Here is a 23,243-nt window from a genome sequence, read left to right as displayed (position 1 = left end):
TATAATAAAAAGTCAGGGTCAAGTGCCCAACTAAGAAACCTCTAATTAATAATGGTGATAAACATTTTCAATGAAACATCAACATTAACTAGAGCTAAACCTTTGTTAATTCTCAATTAGAACTTTTGTATTAGAATATTATTAAAATCCAAACATAATTTAAGATGTGGGTTAAATTTACATGTATGCATTTGGCAGAAACTTGTATCAAAAGTCAAATATAGTGCATTCAAGATATACATTATATCAATTCATAAGGTTCCATGGAAATTGAACCCGTGATCATGGTGTGGTCTACTTAATCTACTGTTTGATCTACAGGAATGCCTGAAGTAGAAATAATTGGTTTGATAATGTAAGTCAATTTGACAACCTTAGACTACATTACAGCCTACTGTACTATTTCTATTCAGCCAAGATTTAAACAATTTATCTAATGTTGTTTGTTACTGATTTATCTGATAGAATTACTAAACTGAAATAAGGTAAATTATAGAAATTATAAGGTAATTATAGTATATCCGGTAGCCAATTTCTGCAGCCCTGATGCAGAATTTCTGCATATCCTTTATGTTTGGTAAAGATGTCTCAGAGTTTGTTGCTTATCAGTTCTTGAGCTTGTGTGAGGCGTTCCAGTCGCTTCTTTAGATCAGCTCTCCTGCGTCCTCGCTCTGAGTCTTCATTCAGCAGTTTGACCACATCTGCCCCGTTCCTCAATTCTAGCATCTGATGCCGCAATGTCTTAGCTGCATCCTTCAGCATGAAGAGAATTATCAGCATGGGCACATAGTCTGTAAGGCGTTGATAGACGATCTATATGGAGACAGGACATGGAAAAATAAAGATAATTAATCAACCTTTTGGAGTTGGCTTCCCTTTACAGTGATATATCTGGTGAATCTCTTGTGCCAATGCACCTGCATTGTGTGGTTTTGTTGTACATACTGACTCAATTTAAAATTATTAACTGGTCATCATAAAATAAATCTGATCATAAAAATAAAAGTGCCTGGTAAAACAACCAAAATAGGGTTTTTACAGTGATGTCTTATGAAGACCCATTTTTTATTCCCTGAAGAACTTTTCAGTAAAAATATTTACGGCAATTGGTTGAAGACTCACTGAAGCATTGCATCACTGGTGCCTCATAAGCAACCACCTGCGTCATCAATACTCAGATTTCTCTTCTTCAAGAAAAAGATTTATCTGCCCATGGTACTTGGTTTATATATTAGAATTTGAGCACAATACCATTTCAGAAGGGTGTGGCTCTGTGTACCTGCTTCATTACGAGCGAGGACACATATTGTCCTCGCACACTTAAGTCCATTAAGTTATTGAGCTTTCAGCATGCTCACTGAATGCTTAGCAACTCATCTAATTGTCCACACTGTAAAAATCTTCAGGGTGAAAGTGTTTTGTTGTCTTCTGTCCTTCTTTTTGAGGAAGGAAGGAAGATCAGCTAACCCCCAAGGATTTATATCCAAGTCTAAAATCTCACAGTGAGATTTCGTTTAGCTTGGATGAGGATGATGTTTTGTCCTCGACTTCTGAGGATCTTGCGGGCGGTCCAACCGACATGCCTGCCCGAGTGAGCAGGAAGCTCCTACATCTTATACAGAGTTGTTTGATGTGATTTCATGTGCTGTTGACAAGTTGAAGCTGTGCTTTGAGGTACAAGCTCAACCGGAGTAAAAGTCCAAGTTGAATAAGTGCTTTCTGGCTGGCATGTTGCACTTACATCTCACTTCAACACCATTTCTAAGATGGCAGAGAAGGAGTACACAGAAATAGTGACCTAAGAAGAGTGACTGACTTAGCTCTGCGAGCCACAACACACACTGCTTGCACGGTTGGTCTTCTTATTGGAACTCAATCTGTGCTTTTTGGTGAGGCAGTTTTTTGGTGATTGCACAGTCTTTGTCCTATGAGGGCACTGAAGGTTAAGCAGAGATTTACATTTAAGGCAAGCCTTAGCTGTTTTAATAAGGTGTCATTTAACGGGCTGATAAATTAGCACCTTGTTTGTTGTATTGCGCTGTGGTCTATGGTTCCCATAGTTATGGATGTAATCTCAGTTTCACTACACTTTCCTTTGTGAAATCTGAACTGTGATAGCATAGGCGCTCCCTTATGAGGCATCAGTGATGTAATGTGGACAGTGCTTATGCCATCAGCCAGATCATTTGCATGACTCTTGACAATCGAGCTTCAGACAATCGTGACACTAGAGGGTGTTCCACTAGAGTCAGCTACAAACACAACATTGAGTAAACCTATGCAAGGAACCAAAGATAAATATGTAACTGATATGTCCTTCATGGACCATAATGGATAGAAGAAACCTTTATTTAGAAACTTACTATAATTTACAACTAGGTAAGTCATTCATGGATCTAGACCAGTGCCAAATGGGTTGATTCTTTGCCATTTTTTTTGGTGACACTAATGGTGTTGAAAGTACACACTTCAACTTTAAAGCCCCTTTAGATATTATAGTGCATACACAACATTAGCTGTTCATTAATGACTATACATTTACTGACAATAATTAAATACATTTCATAGTATGTGTTGCGACTCACCTCATGATACAGAGCCAGTTTGTCTGGAACTAGATTTCTTGAATCCAAAAACGCACAGCCTTTAGAATTGAAAATTGTGTCATCATCATAGCAGTTCTCGTCACTAGAGTCCATCCCAGTCTTCTGAGGGATGTCAGAGACATCAAGTTTCTGTTGTAAAACCTTGTCCTGAGTGAAGACCAGTTGCTCCATATCAATGAACTCCTTGATTCTTTTCTCCACTTTGGCCTCTTGTTTTGACTGAATGTTATTAATCATTTTCTGAGGAGTACATCATAATACATTGCATTTACTACTACTACTACTGCTACTACTACTGCTGCTAATAATAATACAATTGTACTTACAGATACAATGTATCTCAGTGCAGGGTACTGGTCAAAAGATAAATTACATATCTCTCTGAACACATTCTGAACAATCTCTGAATTTTTTTTTTTTTTGTAACAGGAAGAAAAATTGTAGATTGTTAATGGCTTCAAAACAAAAATTCTAAAACTTCACATTAACAATCAGAATTCGAGATATGAAAATTTGTGATGTTTGTTTATTTTTGGGTGTCTTTTATGAGTGCTGAACCCTTTAAAAATTATATAATATATATATATATATATATATATATATATATATATATATATATATATATATAATTTTTAAGGGTTCATTATAATTTTAAAGTACTAATATATCACTGATTCTTGAGATAAGGGACAAAAGTACTTTTGAAAAGTGACAAACAAAAAATCGATACTACATTCATTTGAATTGGATATCTTCATAAACACGGGTCTCATCTATCATACTATGAAAAGGAACAGGTTTTTTATTTAACCACTTTTTATAAAAATTGACATTTACTCACTTAGTAACCTGACATTTGTCAACTCCGTCTGACACATGAAAATGTTTTTTTTTGTGTGTTTGATCAATTCAACAACACTGTAAAGTCTTTAAGTGTGTAGAAATGGTGTGCCTTAGCAAGGTTAAGTGATAAATTGCGTTGTATACACTTTTAATATTATTTTACATTGTTTTTGAATTAGCCATTTTAAATTACCTTCATTTAGTTTACTAATTTTTTAATTTTTAAAATATACATTCAGTGGTTTTGTGCACAAGACACTGATGCATGTAGATAAGTTGGTGTTTTAATGTATGAACACACTTAATCGAACAAAAGAAACATACCTTTTTATATAAAAATGAAAAACCTCCATCTTACGGTGTTGACACACAAATGACGGTGTTGACACACAAATGACGGTGTTGACAAACTAATCGAGAATAAAACTGATTAAAGATATTTACCTAGTTTTGACATGGCAAAGGGAGAGAGTATCAAGGGAAAGGGTATCAAACTTCATACAAAGAGTACCTGGTGTCAGGATCTTGGCACACATGAAAATGTCAAAATGTTCCTGGTATCAAAAGAAAAAAGCAAATGTATCTGGAGGTCCTCTGTTGGTCATCTATACTGAACAACACGTTTGTTTTTGCCCCCATTCTTCATGATCTGAACTCAAAGATCTAAGACTTTTTCTATGTACACAAAAGGCCTATTTCTCTCAAATATTGTTCAGAAATCTGTCTAAATCTGTGTTAGTGAGCACTTCTCCTTTGCGGAGATAATCCATCCACTTCACAGGTGTGGCATATCAAGATGCTGATTAGACAGCATGATTATTGCACAGGTGTGCCTAAGGCTGGCCAAAATAAAAGGCCACTAACCGATATGGATTTTTTAGTGCCGATACTGATTTTTTTTCATCAGCCTTAGCCGATGACCGATACGGGGTGCCGATTTTCTTGGGCCGATATTTGGAGCCGATACTGCTTTTGCTCACTCAATTTAAATCATAAAAATGACACAATGATGATAACAAATGTTACAAGTCTCAAATAAAAATAAGGAACATTTATTGAACTAAAAAAAAAACAATATTTGACAAATATTAAAAACATGTGAGGTAGAACAAGTAAAAAAAAGTTCAGTGCTAAAATTATTGAAAATAAATAATAAGCATAATTCAAATTCTTTAAGTAAATTCTGAAAATAAATATTTAAGCATGAATAAAATAATTACACTATTGCACACAGTAGCAACAAGCAAGCAGCATAATAAACGTCTGTCGTTGCTATGCAGCCATGAACTGCGCTCTCCATGATGACATGGAGGAAGAAGGACTAATTTATTTCCTGCCCTTTACGAATATATTTATGGAGATGAGAAATAAAAACCCGCCCTGTCCAGCTATGATCAGCTGTTCGGCCGATCTTTCGATGTTGTCGTATTATTCCACCACGCTTGCGGCATTCTGAAAAGTTGAGATGTTTTTATATCGATGCGGCGCGAACGCGCTTGGAAAAAACGAGCCCGTCGCTTCCATAATGAGCGTGCATACCGCGCGCCTACATTTGAAATAACGAACTTGAGCACGCAAAAGACGCGATATGTGAACAGGCCCTAAAAAGTTTCGATGTTTTCATCTCACCACGGCATAGGAGCGCCTGGACAAACGAGCGCGATGTGTCGCAACCGCGTCGCTGCTTTTATGATCACACGTCCAAACCTCAGCCAGGTGGTCGCTGAATAAAACTCCCACAAATATCACGGAACAACGTCGGCATTATTTAATCCTATGACCAGTGTTCGTAACAGCTGCCGTATGCATATGGATGGCCTCAAACTTAGCTATTTGCAGCTCCCTAAATACAATGACAAGCAGTTTTATAGATGAGGCATTCGCGTTTCCCATTTGGACCCACAAACTTGCTTAGTTGCACGCACATATAGAGCAACGTGTTTCCACTTTTAAAGTGTATGTCAATATTTCAGCTAAGTCAAACAGTTAAAAGATGCTTTGAAAGTTTAAAACTTGCCATTGTCTTGAAGAGGCTTCCAGCACTCTGCTAGTGTGGGAGGGGCAGTGCATGGGCTGTGCGTGAACTGCAGCGTCTCCAGCAACACAGAGCTGCCCACGGACGCCTGTCTGTAAATAATGCCGGGAAAAAACTATCGGCGAACGCAGCAGCCGCGTATCGGCCGATGCCAATACACGTCAAACCCGCAAATATCGGCCCGATTTATCTAAAATGTGCAGTTTTACTGTATTGAGGGGGTCTGAAAACCAGTCAGTATCTGGTGTGACCACCATTTGCTTCACGAAGTGCAACATCTCCTTCGCATAGAGTTGATCAGGTTGTTGATTGTGGCATGTGGAGTGTTTGTCCACTCCTCTTCAATGGCTGTGTGAAGTTGCTGGATATTGGCAGGACCTGGAACACGCTGTCGTATACGCGATCCAGAGCATCCCAAACATGCTCAATGGGTGACATGTCCAGTAACTATGCTGGACATGCAAGAACTTGGATGTTTTCAGCTTCCAGGAATTGTGTACAGACCCTTGCAACATGGGGCCGTGCGTTATCATGCTGCAACATGAGGTGATGGTCGTGGATGAATGGCATAACAATGGGCCTCAGGATCTCGTCACGGTATCTCTGTGCATTCAAAATGCCATCAATAAAATGCACCTGTGTTCGTTGTCCATAACATACGCCTGCCCATACCATAACCCACCGCCACCATGGGCCACTCGATCCACAACGTTGACATCAGCAAACCGCTCACCCACACAATGCCATACAATGCTGTCTGCCATCTGCCCTGTACAGTGAAAATCAGGATTCACCCGTGAAGAGAACACCTCTCCAAAGTGCCAGATGCCATCGAATATGAGCTCTTGCCCACTCAAGTCGGTTACAACGCGGACTGCAGTCAGGTCGAGACCCCGATGAGGACAACGAGCATACAGATGAGCTTTCCTGAGACGGTTTCTGACAGTTTGTGCAGAAATTCTTTGGTTATGAAAACCGATTGTTGCAGCAGCTGTCTGGGTGGCCGGTCTCAGAAGATCATGGAGGTGAAGATGCTGGATGTGGAGGTCCTGGGCTGGTGTAGTTACACGTGGTCTGCGGTTGTGAGGCCGGTTGGATGTACTGCTAAATTCTCTATAATTCTCTACGGTTAATGGTAGAGAAATGAACATTCAATTCACAGGCAACAGCCCTGGTGGACATTACTGCTGTCAGCATGCCAATTGCACGCTCCCTCAAAACTTGCAATATCTGTGGCATTGTGCTTTGTGATAAAACTGCACATTTTAGGCCTAGTCCACACGGACAGGGGTATTTTTATAACTGGAGTTTTTCCTCCTGTGTTTTAAAAAAAAAATCCCGTCCACACATACTCTGTTTAAAAGAAATGTCCGCCTAAATGAAAACGCAAAAACACGCTATCAAGCACTGTCAAGAGCATGCCACACCAGCAGGCGGCGATATAACCCTAATCGTAAAGCCACGTTGACCAATCAGAAGCCTGAATCTGAAGCAAAAACCCCGGTTTTACTGTCTACACACAACACTGCAACCGGCGTTTCTGAAAATCCTCACCCCGGCAGGGGTTTTCAAAAATGTTCGGTTTCAGTGACCTGATACTGTGTTTCCGTGTGGACGAACGGCCGAACCGCGTAAAAAAAAAAAGTCACGGTTATAAAAATACCCGTGTCCATGTGGACAAGGCCTTAGAGTGGCCTTTTATTGTGGCCAGTCTAAGGCACACCTGTGCAATAAACGTGCTGTCTAATCAGCATCTTGATATGCCACACCTGTGAGGTGAATGGATTATCTCCGCAAAGGAGAAGTGCTCACTAACACAGATTTGTGAACAATATTTGAGAGAAATAGGCCTTTTGTGTACATAGAAAAAGTCTTAGATCTTTGAGTTCAGCTCATGAAAAATGGGGGCAAAAACAAAAGTGTTGCGTTAATAATTTTGTTCAGTGTATATTTGAACTAAAATGTAAATCTAACAAATGATTTGCAAGAGGACACAATAGGCTGAGAGCTAACTAAAAATACTTTTTTATTAAAGTTATTATGTGGCATTTGGGTATATTAAGATATTTTAAGTCAATCAACATGTATACTTAGATCATATTATCATGTTATGTAGTTGTTATACATTACTTAATGAGTCCTTGGAAGCACTTTTCCACTCCGTCAGCTTACATGTCAACACCGTCAGACAAAATATCTGACAGAGTTGACATCTGACGGAGTTGACAAAACAACATGTTTTTTCAACTTAATCACGTCTAATAAATGGTAGCCATTTTTATTTTCCTCAGTTGCCAGCTGCCATTAAACTAAACAAAACTACCAATTTTTATTTCAAAATTCTTGATTGAAATCATCCCTACTTTGAAGACAGTGTTGACACATAAAAGCTGTGACCACAGGGATTTCAACTTGTTTGCTGAATATATATATAAAAAAGTAAACTTACGAGACCATGTGTTGGACTGCTGCATTCATCAACAGATAGAAGTCAAAGGGGGTCCTCAGGGTTAAGTTGACCAAAATATGCATGATTTATTTAGAATTTGAAACATTTCTGACGGAGTTGACATGAATTGATGACAGATTTTGAAAGGCTATTGTTAATGTATAAAATAATGCAATGTTCACTTTAAGTATTTTGTGATATTTTATTAAGCCATCCAATTAACCTCATATTCATATTTGTGCATTTTGGGCATTTTAAAACACTTTTTTTTTGCATTTTGATTTTGTGACCTCTATGGAGGACGAGTTCATTTGCATGGGCTTTCATAGTGCAGTGCCGGTATTTTATAAAATTCTATGAAATAATATAAATATATACAAAACTAAGGGTCTAAACATACACAAGTCTTTCATATCCAACTTTTAAAGCCTTTTAAATTAAATAATTTATTGTTTTTTAAGGCAAATTGCAACATTTTGATGGGGGACATGTTTTGTCCCTTATCTCAAGAATCAGTGATATATATATATATATATTACTAATAATAACTGACTTTACTGTATAGTTATAAAATATACACTAACCTCGTACACGCTTCAGTGTTTCCATAGCTGGCTCTTGAAGGGCTGCCACATGGTCTTTGATGACACATTCAAACTCACAGAACTCACTGAACGTAAGCAATTCTCTGCCACGATGCATCTCATTATACTTGTCTATCATTTCATTCACTCTTGCTGTGACTACATTTGTAATAAGAAAAAGGGAAGGTCTAGTTTAGGGATTTTGGTACAATCCTAAAAAGTCACATGTTTTCAACATCTTCACTCACATGATACTTCAGTGCCTCTTAGGTAGATGTCCCATTTCTTGAACACAGGACGTAGAAGTGCATGAATGTTTTTGTCTTTTAAATGTCCTGTTCTACTCAGTTCATTTATTTGATCGCTGAACTCCATTATTATCTATAGGAAGAAAAATCAATTAGAATTTTTTTGCATAATTTATGGGATAAATATGTATAAATAAGAGATGGATATATATTGTGCTTTATTCTCAGAGCTCTTACATCACTGAGAAAAGGTCCCATCAGCTCTTCTTCAACAGGTGGACCCTGCTCGTAGTTTTTAAGCTCCCTTTGAACGATGAGTAGTTTAGTCTGAATCTGCTCAGTTAAGTAGGGTAGCGATTTCTGTGTCCATAAGAAAATATAATTATTTAATTATTATAGAATTCAATATAATTATATATATTAGTTGGCTAACTAAAATATTATTTAAATTAAATTATATAAATATTTATTAAATCTTAAAATAAATATTAAATCCTAAAATTAATAAACTGACCACTTGTGACCCACTAAAATCATGTTCATCTGTTCTTCTGAAGATTATTGTATTATTTAAGAAAGAAAGAAAGAAAGAAAGAAAGAAAGAAAGAAAGAAAGAAAGAAAGAAAGAAAGAAAGAGTAGGAACATAATCAATAAAGTGCTTGCCTTGATATGATCAACCAGTTCTTTGGTTAGGTTGTCTGCCAAGCATCGAGTAGATGCTTTACCATCATTCAGTAGAGAGCTGTCAAGAAAAAAATATATTATTATTGTTATTATTATTTATTATTTAATTTATATAACAGTTTGTTCTGGTTCTTGAATCTGATTGGCTGAGAACCTTTTCCAGCCATGCGATGTTCTAACGAATCCACTGGAGGTGAGTTGCAGAACCCAAGTCAAGTCAAGTCAAGTCAACTTTATTTATATAGCGCTTTTCACAATACAGATTGTATCAAAGCAGCTTCACAGTATTAAATTAAATAGTACATCAGTGTTTGTTTCTGGTGTAAAACATCCACGTTTGGTAATGCTGATCAATAGCACTGTTGAATCGATTAATCAAATTAAGTATCCCCAACTGAGCAAGCCAAAGGCAACAGTGGCAAGGAGTGCCAAGTGCAGTTTATTTACATCCAAACGTGATCAAAATACAAATCAAAGACTTGACTAAGCATAACTTGACATGACACCACTTGACTTGACATAAACACTCACCACACAGTGGTTACACGAACAATACTAGACTAAGACACATGTCAAACATGAGGGCTTAAATACACACATGGACTAATCACCAAACAAGACACCTGTGAACATGATTAGACAATTAACCAATGACAACATGACACAAAAGACTAGTGATGCACATGTCAGGATCACATGAGGGCAAAGGAATCACACGACAAGACAAGAAACATAACTGACATGAAACATGAACCAAAAACAGAAACTAGTATAACATGAAACATGAACCCAAAACAACTATACATTACAGATGTTCTACCAGTATGACCACGGGAACCGTTTCACTATTTGTATCCTCCGCTTGCAGCATTTCAAACAGCGGATGAGCAAACCCACCATCATTTTATAAATAGGGCTACTTTTGTTGTGTCACGGAATGTAGTTTTTTAAGGCAAGAATGTAGTTATTTAGACCTCAAATGTGAGACTTATATATAAATATAGCACCTATTTGACAATTTGTTTAGAGGTTTTCAGAGATGTGGGTTTCAGGCAGTCAGCTGCCGTTCAGCAGTCATGTACCCGCAGAGAACAGCTTTATCTCTGCCAGTCCTTCAGGAATTTGCATCTGGCTCTCAGCAAAGACTTTATGAATGAGTCAGTAGCAAAGATTTTTTATTGTAAGGGACTGAAACAATGTTGTGACCATAGACGTTTTTACTATAAACAAGACCTTATAAGACTCAACTTACAAATGTCTTGGGAAATCACTTTAACTGTTAAAAGGACAAAGACAAAGATATTGCTTTCCTCAGCATACATTTAAACTGATTTTGTGATTAAGAATATACAGTAAGATTGACCTGAAGAATATCAGATAGATGCAGGTAATGCACTTGATTAGTCAATCTCTCTCTCTCACTACAAAAGTTTAAACATTTTTAATTATTATTTTTTTTTTTATTTTTTTTTTTACAATTTTTCAAAGTCAAGCCATAAGAATACTAATATAGGATGCTCATAATTCACTGGTTAACCGTCGGTAATATTTTTTACTGATTAATAATTATCAGTTAAATGGTTTAAAAAGTAATTTATGTAATTTTAAAAAGTAATTTTTCAAGATATTTTAAATATTTTGCTGCATGGTTACAAAATATGCTACACATAAACATGCATTTTTGAGGGAGAAGAAAAAAACAGATGTTACGTAGACCTATAAGTCGCATTTTATTATTAATTCTGAAATAATGTAAAATACCAGTAAATGAAGTGAAAAATTTACAGAAATTATAAGCATTATTTTAGTTCCACTCAAAACAAATTAATTTAAAGTGAAGCTGAAACAGAAACCGTTTCAGTTATAATTTATAGTTTATATATAATATATAAATATAGTATATATAGTATAATATATAAATATAATATAATACATATAAAGTTATAATTACCTGAAATATCGGTGGTTCCTAAAAAATTTCATTTCCACTTCCATGGCTTTAGAAAGAGGGATTTTGTTATTGATGTCACTCTGACCACGGCATCGCACAATAATGTAGCCCTTGCTGAGAGGAATGACTTTGCCTTGGACAATGTTCAAAACATCACTCTCTGCTCCTCTGTCAATAAGGTCTGGTTTTGTGAGAATTGCTATGCCATGAATTCAACAACAAAAAAAAGTTAAAAGTTAGGAAAAGCATGAATCATAATGCTACAGTTTGGCCTGAAGAAATATATTGCAGAAATACGAAAAGTTGGCAAACCAAGAGTTCTGTATCCATCTGGGTCTACATCTTGTGCCATTCTCAGTGCTTCTGTTGTCGCTATGTCAACATTGCAGGGCACAACAACTAAAATGATGGTTTCACTTTTGTCAATGTATTTCAGAATCAAGTTTTTGATCTAAAAATAAAAGATAAAATGTCCTTTGGTTAAGAAGGGGATAATCTTTAAGCCACCATGAAACACCACAGCACCCATTATACTTCCATTGCCAATAAATACATAAGTAAATAAATTCAACAACTTTGAATAATGTGTACAGATGCATTAATGTCTATTATGAATGATGAAAATGTATTAAGAAAGTATTTTTCTCTCTCTCTGCTTGAGTTCATTTTGACTAAGTTCCATCTGTCGGCTACAAATAGACTTCTTAGAGCATGAAAAACAAGTGTTGATTAAATCCACTGATTTGAAACTGAATGGAATTGTATATTTTTCGCAGGTGCAGGTTGACAGCTTAAATGCCTGTTAACACAAATGTTTATATATTAACATGATTTCAAACAGCCATTTAGATTTGTGTTTTAAGACTCTATTCACTCACCTGATCGCCAATATCATCAGGTTGGCCATGTACAGGTACACGGGTTATACCAGGTAGATCGATCAGAGTGAGGTCACACACATCAGGAGATGAAATTTCCAAAGAGATGAGTTCATCACATATTCCAACTGTATTTCCAGCAAGCTTGTTTTGAGCTGTCAAATATACATACATAAGTTTGCAGCAGATTCAAACAAGACTAGTTTGGGGTTTTCAAGTGGTACAGACCTTATTCAGAGCAGCGCCATGACAGGTATGAAAGTGAGGCTGTGAGGGATAGACTTGCCGTGTTTCCAATGGCATCCGTTGTAAAAAAGCTGTATAAAGCTCTTAGATTAGAGATCTCTCGGGAGATTTTTGACAACTGAAATTTCTTGGAAAGATATTTTTCCAGTGTTTCATGAGCAGAATAATCCAAAAACACATTAAATAACAGTACAGCCCATTGAAGAGATGCATGTGTGTTCCTCACAGCCTCGCTTTCATTCCCGATAAAAATCAAAGATGGCGCTGCTGTGGATAAGGTATATTGGTGAATTTGACCCTGGAAATCCATCTCAGGACATCAGGGTTGTGCAGCATTCACAGCTGAATGGAGAAGGTCTTTTCAATTACAATTGACTTTCTGAATTTGAATTGAGGAAGCAAACATTCAGAGTTTTCCTCAACTGTGTTAAACACAGATTGAATATAGGCTAGTCCATTTTCGAAGATGACATTCATCAGGGCATCATTACAACTGATGCTGGTTATGATCTGTAAGGGTTTCTGTTCATACTGACCTTCTCTGACAAGGTTATCCACCATTAATGGGTCATGAAAGGTCTCATTGTAACCACTGTAGGAAATGGTCCCTGACCACGGTCCTTTTTTTAACTTCCGTAATTTCAACTGAAGAGGACAGCGAGTAACAATACCTTAAAAAAAAGAAAGCACAAAGTTTCTCAAGGATCTCAAGGTATGTGGGCCCCAAGTTTTCAAATCTCATTTATTTCCCCACATTGCAAGCAAAAAACGGAAGTGCAATCGCACCTGCTGCTCATTATATACCCGCGCTGCGTGGCTGAACAGCTGATGCAAATTATTGCACGCCAATGTGCATTGGCTTGTTTTAGTTTCGCTCAAAGTAGATTGGTCTCTCTAGCGAGATTCCTATCCATCGGTCACAATGTATGTCAAGAGTGACCAACTAATAAGGGAAAAATAGTTACACCCCAAGCTTAAGACAATGTCTATTTGATCAGATCTCCAACGGACGGCTGGACATTCTAGCTGAACTGGTGCATTGATATTAATTTAATAACCCCACCTAAGAAACAATAGAAGGGTTAAATTAATGATTAATGGTTTATTCAGGTCATGTCTTTTTAAAGTGCATCTATTTCTAGAAACTTGGGATTTCATCATTTCACTCTCTTAAAACTCATCCCTGCCTCACTTTCTTTCTGTAACTCGTGTGTGTGTGTGTTTATGTGTTAGATATTATTTTTATGTGTTAGAATAATCAATAAAGTCCTGTTTGTATTTAAAAATAAGTGACTTGTATTATGTGCCCGCACAGAGCGGGGCGAATGCAGCCAAATACTGCAGAGCTAGACCATTATTACGATTTGTCTTAAACTGCTGATCTTGTTAACTTGCTAATAAATAGTGTGGATATTAAATGTCCGCTACAGAGCTGATGTTATGGTCTGTTTCTCTTATAGCAACTCATGCAGATAGGTTTATATCAGGACACACAAATCTTATTTGAACACTAGCTATTCAAAATGCAGACAGTTGGCCTAAAAAGATCAGATTTGAGAAAACTATCTGATTTGCCTGCAGTCTGAATATAGCCTAAAAGGCAACTGAGAAGAGCACAGGTTACAGTTTGGTGTATATGTGTAATTGAGGCCAGCTAGTAAGAACTGTGCAGGTAAAACCTCACTCCCCAGATCTCAAGAGGCGCTCTAGCGACTATAAGCCAATATGAGAGAAAGCAAAAAAGTTTAGCAAATGTTTGTAAATATTGATATAAAAAAAAAATCAAAATTAGGGGACTTTGATTTTTTTTATGCCATGGAAAATGTTGATGCTAACCTTAGATATCAATTGTTTTCATACACGCCAAAGATAGAATATTTCACTTTTTATGACAAATATAGTCATTGTAATGTGTAAATCATCTCTACTGAAGTGTTAAAATTTCTATAAATGTCTTTTCATTTATAGAAAATCAGTTAATATAAAGATTTTTAATAAAAGTATTTTTTCACAATTACTTTTTTTATTGTATTTTCATGCCATGACTGTGGGTTCAAAAATATTTATGAAATGCATATATTCTATGTTTTGTTTTCGTATCTTGCGAAGTATGAAATGACAGCTTTTAGTGAAACTGTGAATAAATAGTGAATAAATAATCAAATCAAATACAGACCTTTTATATGGTAGCTGCTAAACACCCCCAAGCCTAAACCTAACCACAACTGTACCCTTTCAATAAAATTAAAAGGTGTAGTTTCATAATTAAAATACTTTTATAAGTGGGAAAAACAAAAAGTAAAGTAAAGGACGAGTAGTTCTAATGTCTTTAACAATATCAGTGGGAGGGGCTCTGATGACTCCCTAAAGTTTCCCCTAAAGTGTATCCGACTGCACCCGACCTTAACCCAAACATTACAGTATGGGCTGCATTTATGATACCTCAAAGTCCTTTAAGCAGCTTTAATGTTATGATCATTTTATTACAGTCCATCTCATGTTGTGTTCTATTAATAAAAAAAAAAAAAGACAGGTGTAGAATGACACAAAGTTGGGCAAACGACGACAACATTTTCATTTCTGTGTTAACTTTATTGTTGCTCCTGAAAACCAGTATCACATTTTTATATATTAACCCTCCTGTTACCCTCAAATCTACCAACATCTTTTACCCACTGGGGTCAATTTGACCCCACCAATTTAAACTCCCACAATTTGATTTTTTCCCCAAAGGTTTAAGTCAGGTACTTTATGTTTCTTTGTTGACTACTTAAATAGCCCTTTAAATAAAACACCACCAACCCCCCACCCCCACCCCCACCCCTTATACATCCAGAATACCTATTGCACGACTATGGACAAATTAGCAAATCACTATAAAATGTCACTGATTTATCTAAAATTCAAAAATTATATATATTTTTGGTGTTTTAATAGCTATTTATTTATTATATTATATAATATATTTTATCAAGGATAGGTTTGGGGTCAATATGACACTCCCATTGATAGTCTCAGGATGCCTCACTGTTGGCACGACATAGGACTCATGGTAGCGTTCACCTTTTCTTCTCTGGACAATCGATTTTCCAGATGTTCTAATCAGATACATTAACTTTGCACCAGTCTTCTGCTGTCCAATTCTTGTAATTCCTGCAGAATTTCAGCCAATATTTGATGTTTTTATTGGAGAGAAGTGGCTTCTTTGCTGCCCTTCTTGACACCAGGTCGTTGTCCAAAAGTCTTGGCCTCGCTGTTTGTGCAGATGCTCTCACACCCACCTGCTGCCAATATTGAGCAGTTCTGCACTGGTGGTGACACGATTCCCTAGCTGATTCCTCAGGAGAAGTTCCTGGTACTTGCTGGACACTCTGGGACATCCTAAAGCCTTCTTCACTGCAGCCGAACCTCTATTCTTGAAGCTCTTGATGATCTGGTAAATGGAGGCCATTTTGATGCAAAGATGATCCTCCATCTTTCTTTGGAGGAAACCATTGCTAACAGAAGAACACAATGATTGGAAGCACTTCTTCCTTCCTTATAGCAATCATGTGCTGATGATATGATTAGTAAAATGATGTTAGCTGGTAATTTGGTGCCAAGGACAAAAACAGTGAAATTTGGGGTTTTGTGATAAAGCTTTTTAAAATTATGTAAAATGCCACTGATCACTCTGCACAATAATCTAGAAAAATGTGAATCAACATCATAACAACTGAAGCAGCAAAAATTTCAAATTTGGCCACAGCTGTACCCTGTCATTCAAGCGGGAAGTGTCCGGTCGAACAAGGTGATGTTGGTGGCGCATCCGCTGTTCAGCTCCCGCAAAAGGTCCACGTACTCGTAGGAGATGCCCTGTTGTTGTAGGGCGAGCAGTACGGCATTGATCTCTATGCTGTCGAAGGCTTTCTCGTAGTCTACGAAGGCCAGTACCAAGGGCATCTTGTACTTCCGGCAGCGTTCGAGCAGTTGGTTCAGCACGTGGATGTGGTCCATTGTGCTGTAGCCAGACCGGAAGCCGGCCTGTTCGGGTGGCTGTTGTTCGTCCAACTGCCTGGCTAGTCGGTTGTACAGCACCTTGGTGAAGACCTTGTACACGGTCGGCAGGAGCCAGATTGGCCGATAATTCCTCAGCTGTTCTCGGTCACCCTTCTTGTACAACAGCACTGTCTTGGCCGTCTTCCATTGATCTGGTGTTCTTCTCTGCGCCATGTAGTGGCTGAAATGGCTGTCCAATGCTGCCCACAGCATCGGTCCACCCTCTTTGAGCAGCTCGGCCTCGATTCCGTCCAGCCCTGGCGCCGGTCTTTCTGGATGTTCTGGAACATGGTGTATGAACATAAATGTGTGTGTATGTACACAGCCATCTTATAATGATAAAAAAAAATCCACCCACTCCTTTTCTTTTAATCCCCATGAATAATAAACAGTGTCTCAGAACAAGCCTTCACTTTGTACAAGCCCCGCCCATGACTGTTGACGGACTCTGTCGTATTAGCATAGATTCCGCCCTGAGCGAGTTGTACACTGTCCGCCATTTTCTCAGTACAGTAGGTCTGTATATTTGTTTACTGTTAGTCGTAACGAGTGTTTTTGTGTAATGTATGTTGATGATAATGCAAGGGAGAGAGAGAGTTTATGTATGAGACTTTACTGTGTATGTCTTGTACTGTGTTTTACTCAGTTCTTACAGTGACTTTCTGGAGTGAAACAGATGGTTTATCTTTGGCGTGAAGTACAATAAACTTCATAAAACTCATCAGTAAAGTTTTGACCACCATTCGGACAAGGACCGCTAAAACAGGCTTGTACTAACAATGGATAAAAGCAAGATGACAACATAAGTTATAACCATAATTACACTAAACTATACCTGTTCTATATCCATGCAGCATATATTATTTGGCTCTGTGGGCATTATTGTCCGACTCCGGTTCAAACTGAACACCGCTACTGAGAGTTTCTGACACTTTCATTGCGTGAGATTGTCCTGTAACTTGAGCATGCATGAGCTCTTGAAGCTCTGCTCTCTTCTTTAAGGGAGCACCAGCTCATTTGCATTTAAAGGGACCATAAAGTGTCCATTTTAACATGCTTTTTTATATATAAAATAACATTTTAAATAAATGTAACGGATTACTATTATTATTATTATTAATATTAAAGCTCAGCTACATAAACAAATGTAAATTAGTTTCATTTTAATAGATGAGGACATGGCAATAACATATTGTACCACTGCAATACATAATTCCAGTCATTCTCATTTAGTTGCAAGGAGCTGAAGCAATTTCAGAGTCTTACCACTTCCTCGAGGTAAAGCCACCCCAGAGAGAGCCTCCAACACAGAACTCTTTCCAGAACTCTGATCTCCCACCACTGCAATGGATGGCAGATCTATATCCTTATCAAGAGCGATCATCCTCAGAGAGTCAATCAACTCAATCAAAGGCTGAACAGACTCAATGAAATGACTGTGGAATGCTCCAGGAGCTTGTGAGTCTGAAAATGAGCTTTATAACAAAAACATCAAACAGAGATATTATTTAGATCTTGTTTAGATGATTAATTCGATTATTTAAATTGTTTTTTTCTGAGCTTTAATTTTTCGAACCAACAAACGCCACCACCACATCTGTTGTATTGTGTTTAACAGCATTCTGAGGTAGAAATGACTTGATGAAAATTACATTTTCATAAGACTAATTTTAAAGTTGTCATATTATATGTACAATATATACACAAAATTACATTTTTTCATGTTTAATTTGCAACTAAGAACAGTCAAATCTATACAAAAAAATAAGCTGAATACTGTACCTCCCTTCATCTTGGGAATCATAGTCTTTAAATTTGTCTGGGTGATCCATAGTTTGTCTGAAAATGAGTTAAGAATTCTAAGCTGATATTACTGAAATAATTAGAAAGAATGATTAGGTGTCTGCAATAAGCCAAAATAACATGTCAAGTCTTAGCAAATACAATGTTCAATGCAGTACTTTCACTTAACCCAAAAAGAAATGTAAATGAAAGAAACTGTTGTCTCCTTACCTTACACTTGCGTTGTGTGTAATAACAGTTTAACATCTGAAAGGTATATGAGGGTTGTGTTTCATACTGTTATTTATTAGCAGAATGAACACCAATAAATCTAAAGTTGTAAGGAACTGGATATGACTCATGACTTGGCTGAATTGTCATAGACATTATCTGTAGACACAGACAGTTTCAATCAGAACTCATTAAAAGATAAATTCTTAGTTTCGTTTGTCCTTATCATGTTTATCAAGGCAGTTACTATGGCTGTCAATAAAGCAGTAAAGATAATTTTCAGTTTTGTTTTGCTTACTTTTGTAATTTCGGTAACATTTTAGAATACTGTTCCCTCATTAATGAATAACTACACAGGAACAAATGAGTAATGCACTATTTTTTATTTTATTTTTTAACTTTTTTTTATTATAAAGATCTTGCACATTTGACAATATACATTGGAGGCAAACTTTTCTGACATTTATCTGCGAAAGACACACTTGCATAATAACTCAAAAATAGGAATAAAGTGTGACTTATGCTTATTATTTATGCACTTTTCCAAACATAACATTTGGTCTGAAAACAAAAGAAGATTAGTATTTTGTATTGCCTCACATACTTGTTGACCTTTTTTTGATTGCATGTCGACAAAAACACAATAAAAAATAAATAAAAAAAAACCTATATACAAATGGTATAAGTGGATAAAATCTTCTAGTGCTTAATTTACACAAAACCACAAACAAACTACAACACAAACTACAGTTTGTTTCAATCCTCTCTCTCCTGTTGTCCACTCCCTTCCCAACCCTGTGTCGTCTGCCCTCGCTGCTCAGACCTCAGACAAGATCCAGTCTTATTGCTTTTATATACTCAATCCACTTAGACCATAGACCAATATATTTCTCCTTTTCTAATCTTAAGGTCATAGTGAGTCTCTCCATTATATATATTTGGTATATAGTGTTGTACCATTCCTCAGTGCCCGGTAGGTCTGGTTGAAGCCATTTTCTTGTCAGGGCCTTTCTGGCTGACAATAACAGAATCCTAAACAGGTTCTTATCTGCAGTTGAAGTCAGATTGTGGGGTTTCCAGACCTAGGTACATGTGTAAGAAATCAAAAGGGATATTAGTTTGGAAAATATTCTCTAAGCATCTGCGTACCTCTTGCCAAAAGAGTACAGCCTTTGGGCAGGCCCAGAATATGATAATGATTAGCGTCGCTGACGCCACAAAATCTCAATCACCCTGTTCCTATGTTTTGGTAAGCTTTCTGAACAGGGGTAATAAAAAATCTCATTATGTTTTTCCATCCAAATTATCTCCAAGTTAGCGAGTAAGTTGTCTTCCACTGCATTTTACACATTACTTCCCAGTCATTCTCATCTATTGCTGTGCCTATTTCCTTTTCCCATTTCTTTTTGGCGTATTGCGTGTTTATTGGTTTGCTTTCTTGGAGACCTTGGTACAGCCTTGTTATGATTTTTGTAATGGTATTCACAATATAAGCTAACCGGAATATATTCAGAATGATGCCGTCCCTTCTGTCTGGGTTTCCCCTTGTAATTTCCTCATGTCTATTTCTCATTTGCAGATACCGACAGAAGTCTTGATTTAGCAGACCATGTTTCACCTTGAGAGTTTGAAAGTCTTTTAGTTGTCCATTATGTGTAAATGTAAAGTAAGAGGTAAGGCCTTTCTCTGCCCACTCATGGAATCTTTTATCATGTCTATTGGGTACAAATTCCGTGTCATAGGCACACCATCTTAACATCGCCACTGCCTTGGTTAGTTTATTATTTTTACAAACTTGATGCCAGATCTTTAAAGTTAGTTTTATCCACAGATTATCTTTATCTGTTAGGTGAGTGAGTAGTCTCTTATCTGCTACCATGGCTTGTATTGGAGGGCCATTAGTGGTAGCCTCCTCTATGTCTTTCCATCTTGCTGTAAAAGTTGGGTTGCATGCTAGGGGTCTTAACTGGGCAGCGTAATAATAATCTCTTAGACATGGCAGTGCCAGGCCTCCTTTATCTTTTGTGAGTTGTAACATGTTGTATTTTATCCTTGGGTTTTTCCCCTGCCATATAAAGCAAGAAATTACTGTATCCCATTCAGCAAATTGTTGTTTAGTAACTTCAATAGGGAGGGTTTGTTGACGGCACAAGAGGTGTGGCAAAACACTAATCTTTACTGATTCAATTCTGTTTATTAGCCCTAGAGAAGGGATAAGACTCCATCTTGATATCTTAATTTTTTTATTTAATGGCCCATAGTTAAGTTTGAATAGTGCTGTAGTGTCTCTACATAAAATTACCCCAAGATATTTCATCGAATTCTGGCCCCATTTAAGATTATATTTTTTTTTTGTAGTTCTCTAGGAGGTTCAAAGTTAAAGGTCAAAACCTGGGTTTTTTGAATATTTAATTTATGTCCTGAGAATAACCCAAATTCTCCAAGTGTGGACATCAGCCTCTGTAACGATTCCTTTGGCTGGCATAAATAAATCAAGATATCATCGGCAAATAGAGATAGTTTTTGGTCCCCTCCTTGCATATGTATTCCTTTAATGAGATCATCTTGTCTTATATACTGGGCGAGTGGTTCTATAAACAGAGCAAATAAGGTTGGGGAGAGAGGGCACCCTTGTCTACAGGATCTTTCTAATGTAAATGGTTTTGACAAGCTGCCATTTATTTTTATTCTAGCTGTTGGCATATTGTAAATTGTTTGGTTCGCCTTGATAATGGTTTCATGAAAACCAAACTTAGTTAAAACTTGATAAATAAATGACCACCTCACAGAGTCAAAAGCTTACTCTGCGTCCAATCCTATCAACATTGCTTCTTTGTTAATATTTTGGATGTGTTGTATGACATGCAGGGTCCGTCTAATACTGTCCTGGGTCAGCCTCTGGTGAATAAACCCCGTCTAGTCTGTTTTTATAAGATTAGGCATAATATTGTCGAGTCGTTTGGCTATTATTGAAGTGTAAATTTTGTAGTCTAAATTTAGGACCGAAGTCTATGTATTTGACCACAGTCCGTTTTGTCTTTACCTTCTTTTTGTATGGCCGTAATTGTTGCTTCTTTCCATGGGGGGTGGGGGGGGGGATCTCTCCCCCTTTGAGGGCCCAGTCACAGACTGCTCATAGCCTTGCAGTTAGTTGTTCTCTAAACATCTTATAATATTTGGATGTGAAGCCGTCTGTGCCTGGGCTCTTATGAGCTTTTAGCCTACTTATTGCTGCGTTAATTTCGTTATCTGTAATTTCCTTTAATAGATTGCTGTTTTCTTGCAGTCACTTTTGGCAGGTTCACTGAGACCAAGAATTTTTTCACCAGATTATCATTATCCAACTTTGGCTGGGAGTATAGGTCTTTATAATAAGTTTCAAGGCTCTGTTGTATTTTTTCCACCTCATGGTGTATTCGGATGTTTAATCTTGTAAACTGTGCTGTCAGCTTGTTGTTTTCTTAATTTAAAAATGCCAGCCATTTTGTAGATCTACCCCCTACCTCATATCTTTGTATTTTTTTTTAACAGGGCGGTGTAGGCAATTACTTTCCCCCTTATTACTGCTTTATATGCATCCCACAAAATGGATGGAGTAATTGTCGTTTCTTCTCCATTGTTGTTTTCATTAAAATATAAATCAATTTCAGTTCTTAGCTGTTCTTTAATTTGAGGATCATTTAATATACTTGAATTGAGTCTCCAGATTGTTGATTTAGGTTTATTATTAGTGTAGATGGATAAATGTACAGGAGAGTGGTCCGATAAATCAATTGTGCCAATGTTGAATGTTTTAATTCTGTGTCTGTCTTTACTAAAGGTAAAAAAGTAATCTATTCTAGAGTACGTGGAGTGGGGTGCAGAATAATGTGTGTAGTCTCTCGACCAGAGGGGTAGAAGTCTCTCCAGATATCCAATAATTCCAGTTTCGGTCATGATACAGTTTATCTTTCTGGTGAGTGATTTTTGTTGTAGTAAATTTGTACATGAACTATCTAGTTTAGATAATCTCATATTCATATCACCTCCACATATCAACATTCCCTGGGTTTCTAACATGGAGCGTCCTTGTCGTTCAGTTCCCACATTCTTTCGTGTGGAGACAAACAAACGAAATAATAATAAAATAAAATAAATAAACAAAAACTGTCGTTTCCCGTCGTCCAAATCAAAATAGGCAGGCATTTTTTGTATACTAAAACCATCTGCTCTTTGATAATTTCTTACAGAATTCCTTGTGTGTAACCAACACTAGAACAAAATTTAACTAAAGCACTTAAAAGTACCTGAAGCTGTTCGTTTCACATTTGAGCATATTTCTTTCATACTCCCCTGTCACTTTAGGCTGGCTCCCTTCGAAACTGCTCAAGTCTGTCTTTAGTCTTTGGCCATTCTCGTGTTGTGCACTCTCCTCCTCGTCGCTGCTCTCTCCGGTTCCCGTTACTCACGGACCACGTTAGTCTCTTTAACTGTTCCATCAGCGTCGCAGGTGGTTTAATGACAGTGACGGGTAGTCCCTTCTCAGACATTTCTTTCGTTGCTTCCTCGGCCATGTTATAAACTCCTGTTCCATCCGGGTAAAACACCCGTAGTTTTGCTGGGAATGGCGTCTGAAACCATATCTCTCTTTCTTTTAGTATCTTCTTAGCCTCCGCGTATGACTGTCT

The 23,243-nt window shown here is 37.2% G+C and overlaps 1 protein-coding gene across 1 annotated transcript; it reads right to left on the bottom strand.

Moving 5' to 3' along the window:
• Positions 1-588: 588 nt before the first annotated feature.
• On the bottom strand, positions 589-18,367 carry LOC308693223 (interferon-induced GTP-binding protein Mx-like; the record flags this gene model as incomplete). Its single annotated transcript, XM_081370015.1, has 13 exons — positions 589-813; positions 2,586-2,846; positions 2,933-3,009; positions 8,518-8,676; positions 8,766-8,898; positions 9,003-9,125; positions 9,430-9,508; positions 11,402-11,600; positions 11,714-11,852; positions 12,280-12,434; positions 13,062-13,196; positions 17,830-18,027; positions 18,346-18,367. The coding sequence occupies 13 exons, from the start codon at positions 18,365-18,367 to the stop codon at positions 589-591; spliced, it is 1,905 nt and encodes a 634-aa protein (XP_081226141.1).
• Positions 18,368-23,243: the final 4,876 nt, after the last annotated feature.

The sequence above is a fragment of the Scardinius erythrophthalmus genome (genome assembly GCF_964197995.2).
Source record: "Scardinius erythrophthalmus genome assembly, chromosome: 7".
Taxonomy (NCBI): domain Eukaryota; kingdom Metazoa; phylum Chordata; class Actinopteri; order Cypriniformes; family Leuciscidae; genus Scardinius; species Scardinius erythrophthalmus.
The sequence above is the reverse complement of the archived record's forward strand: the minus strand, read 5'-3'. Positions and strand labels throughout refer to the sequence as shown.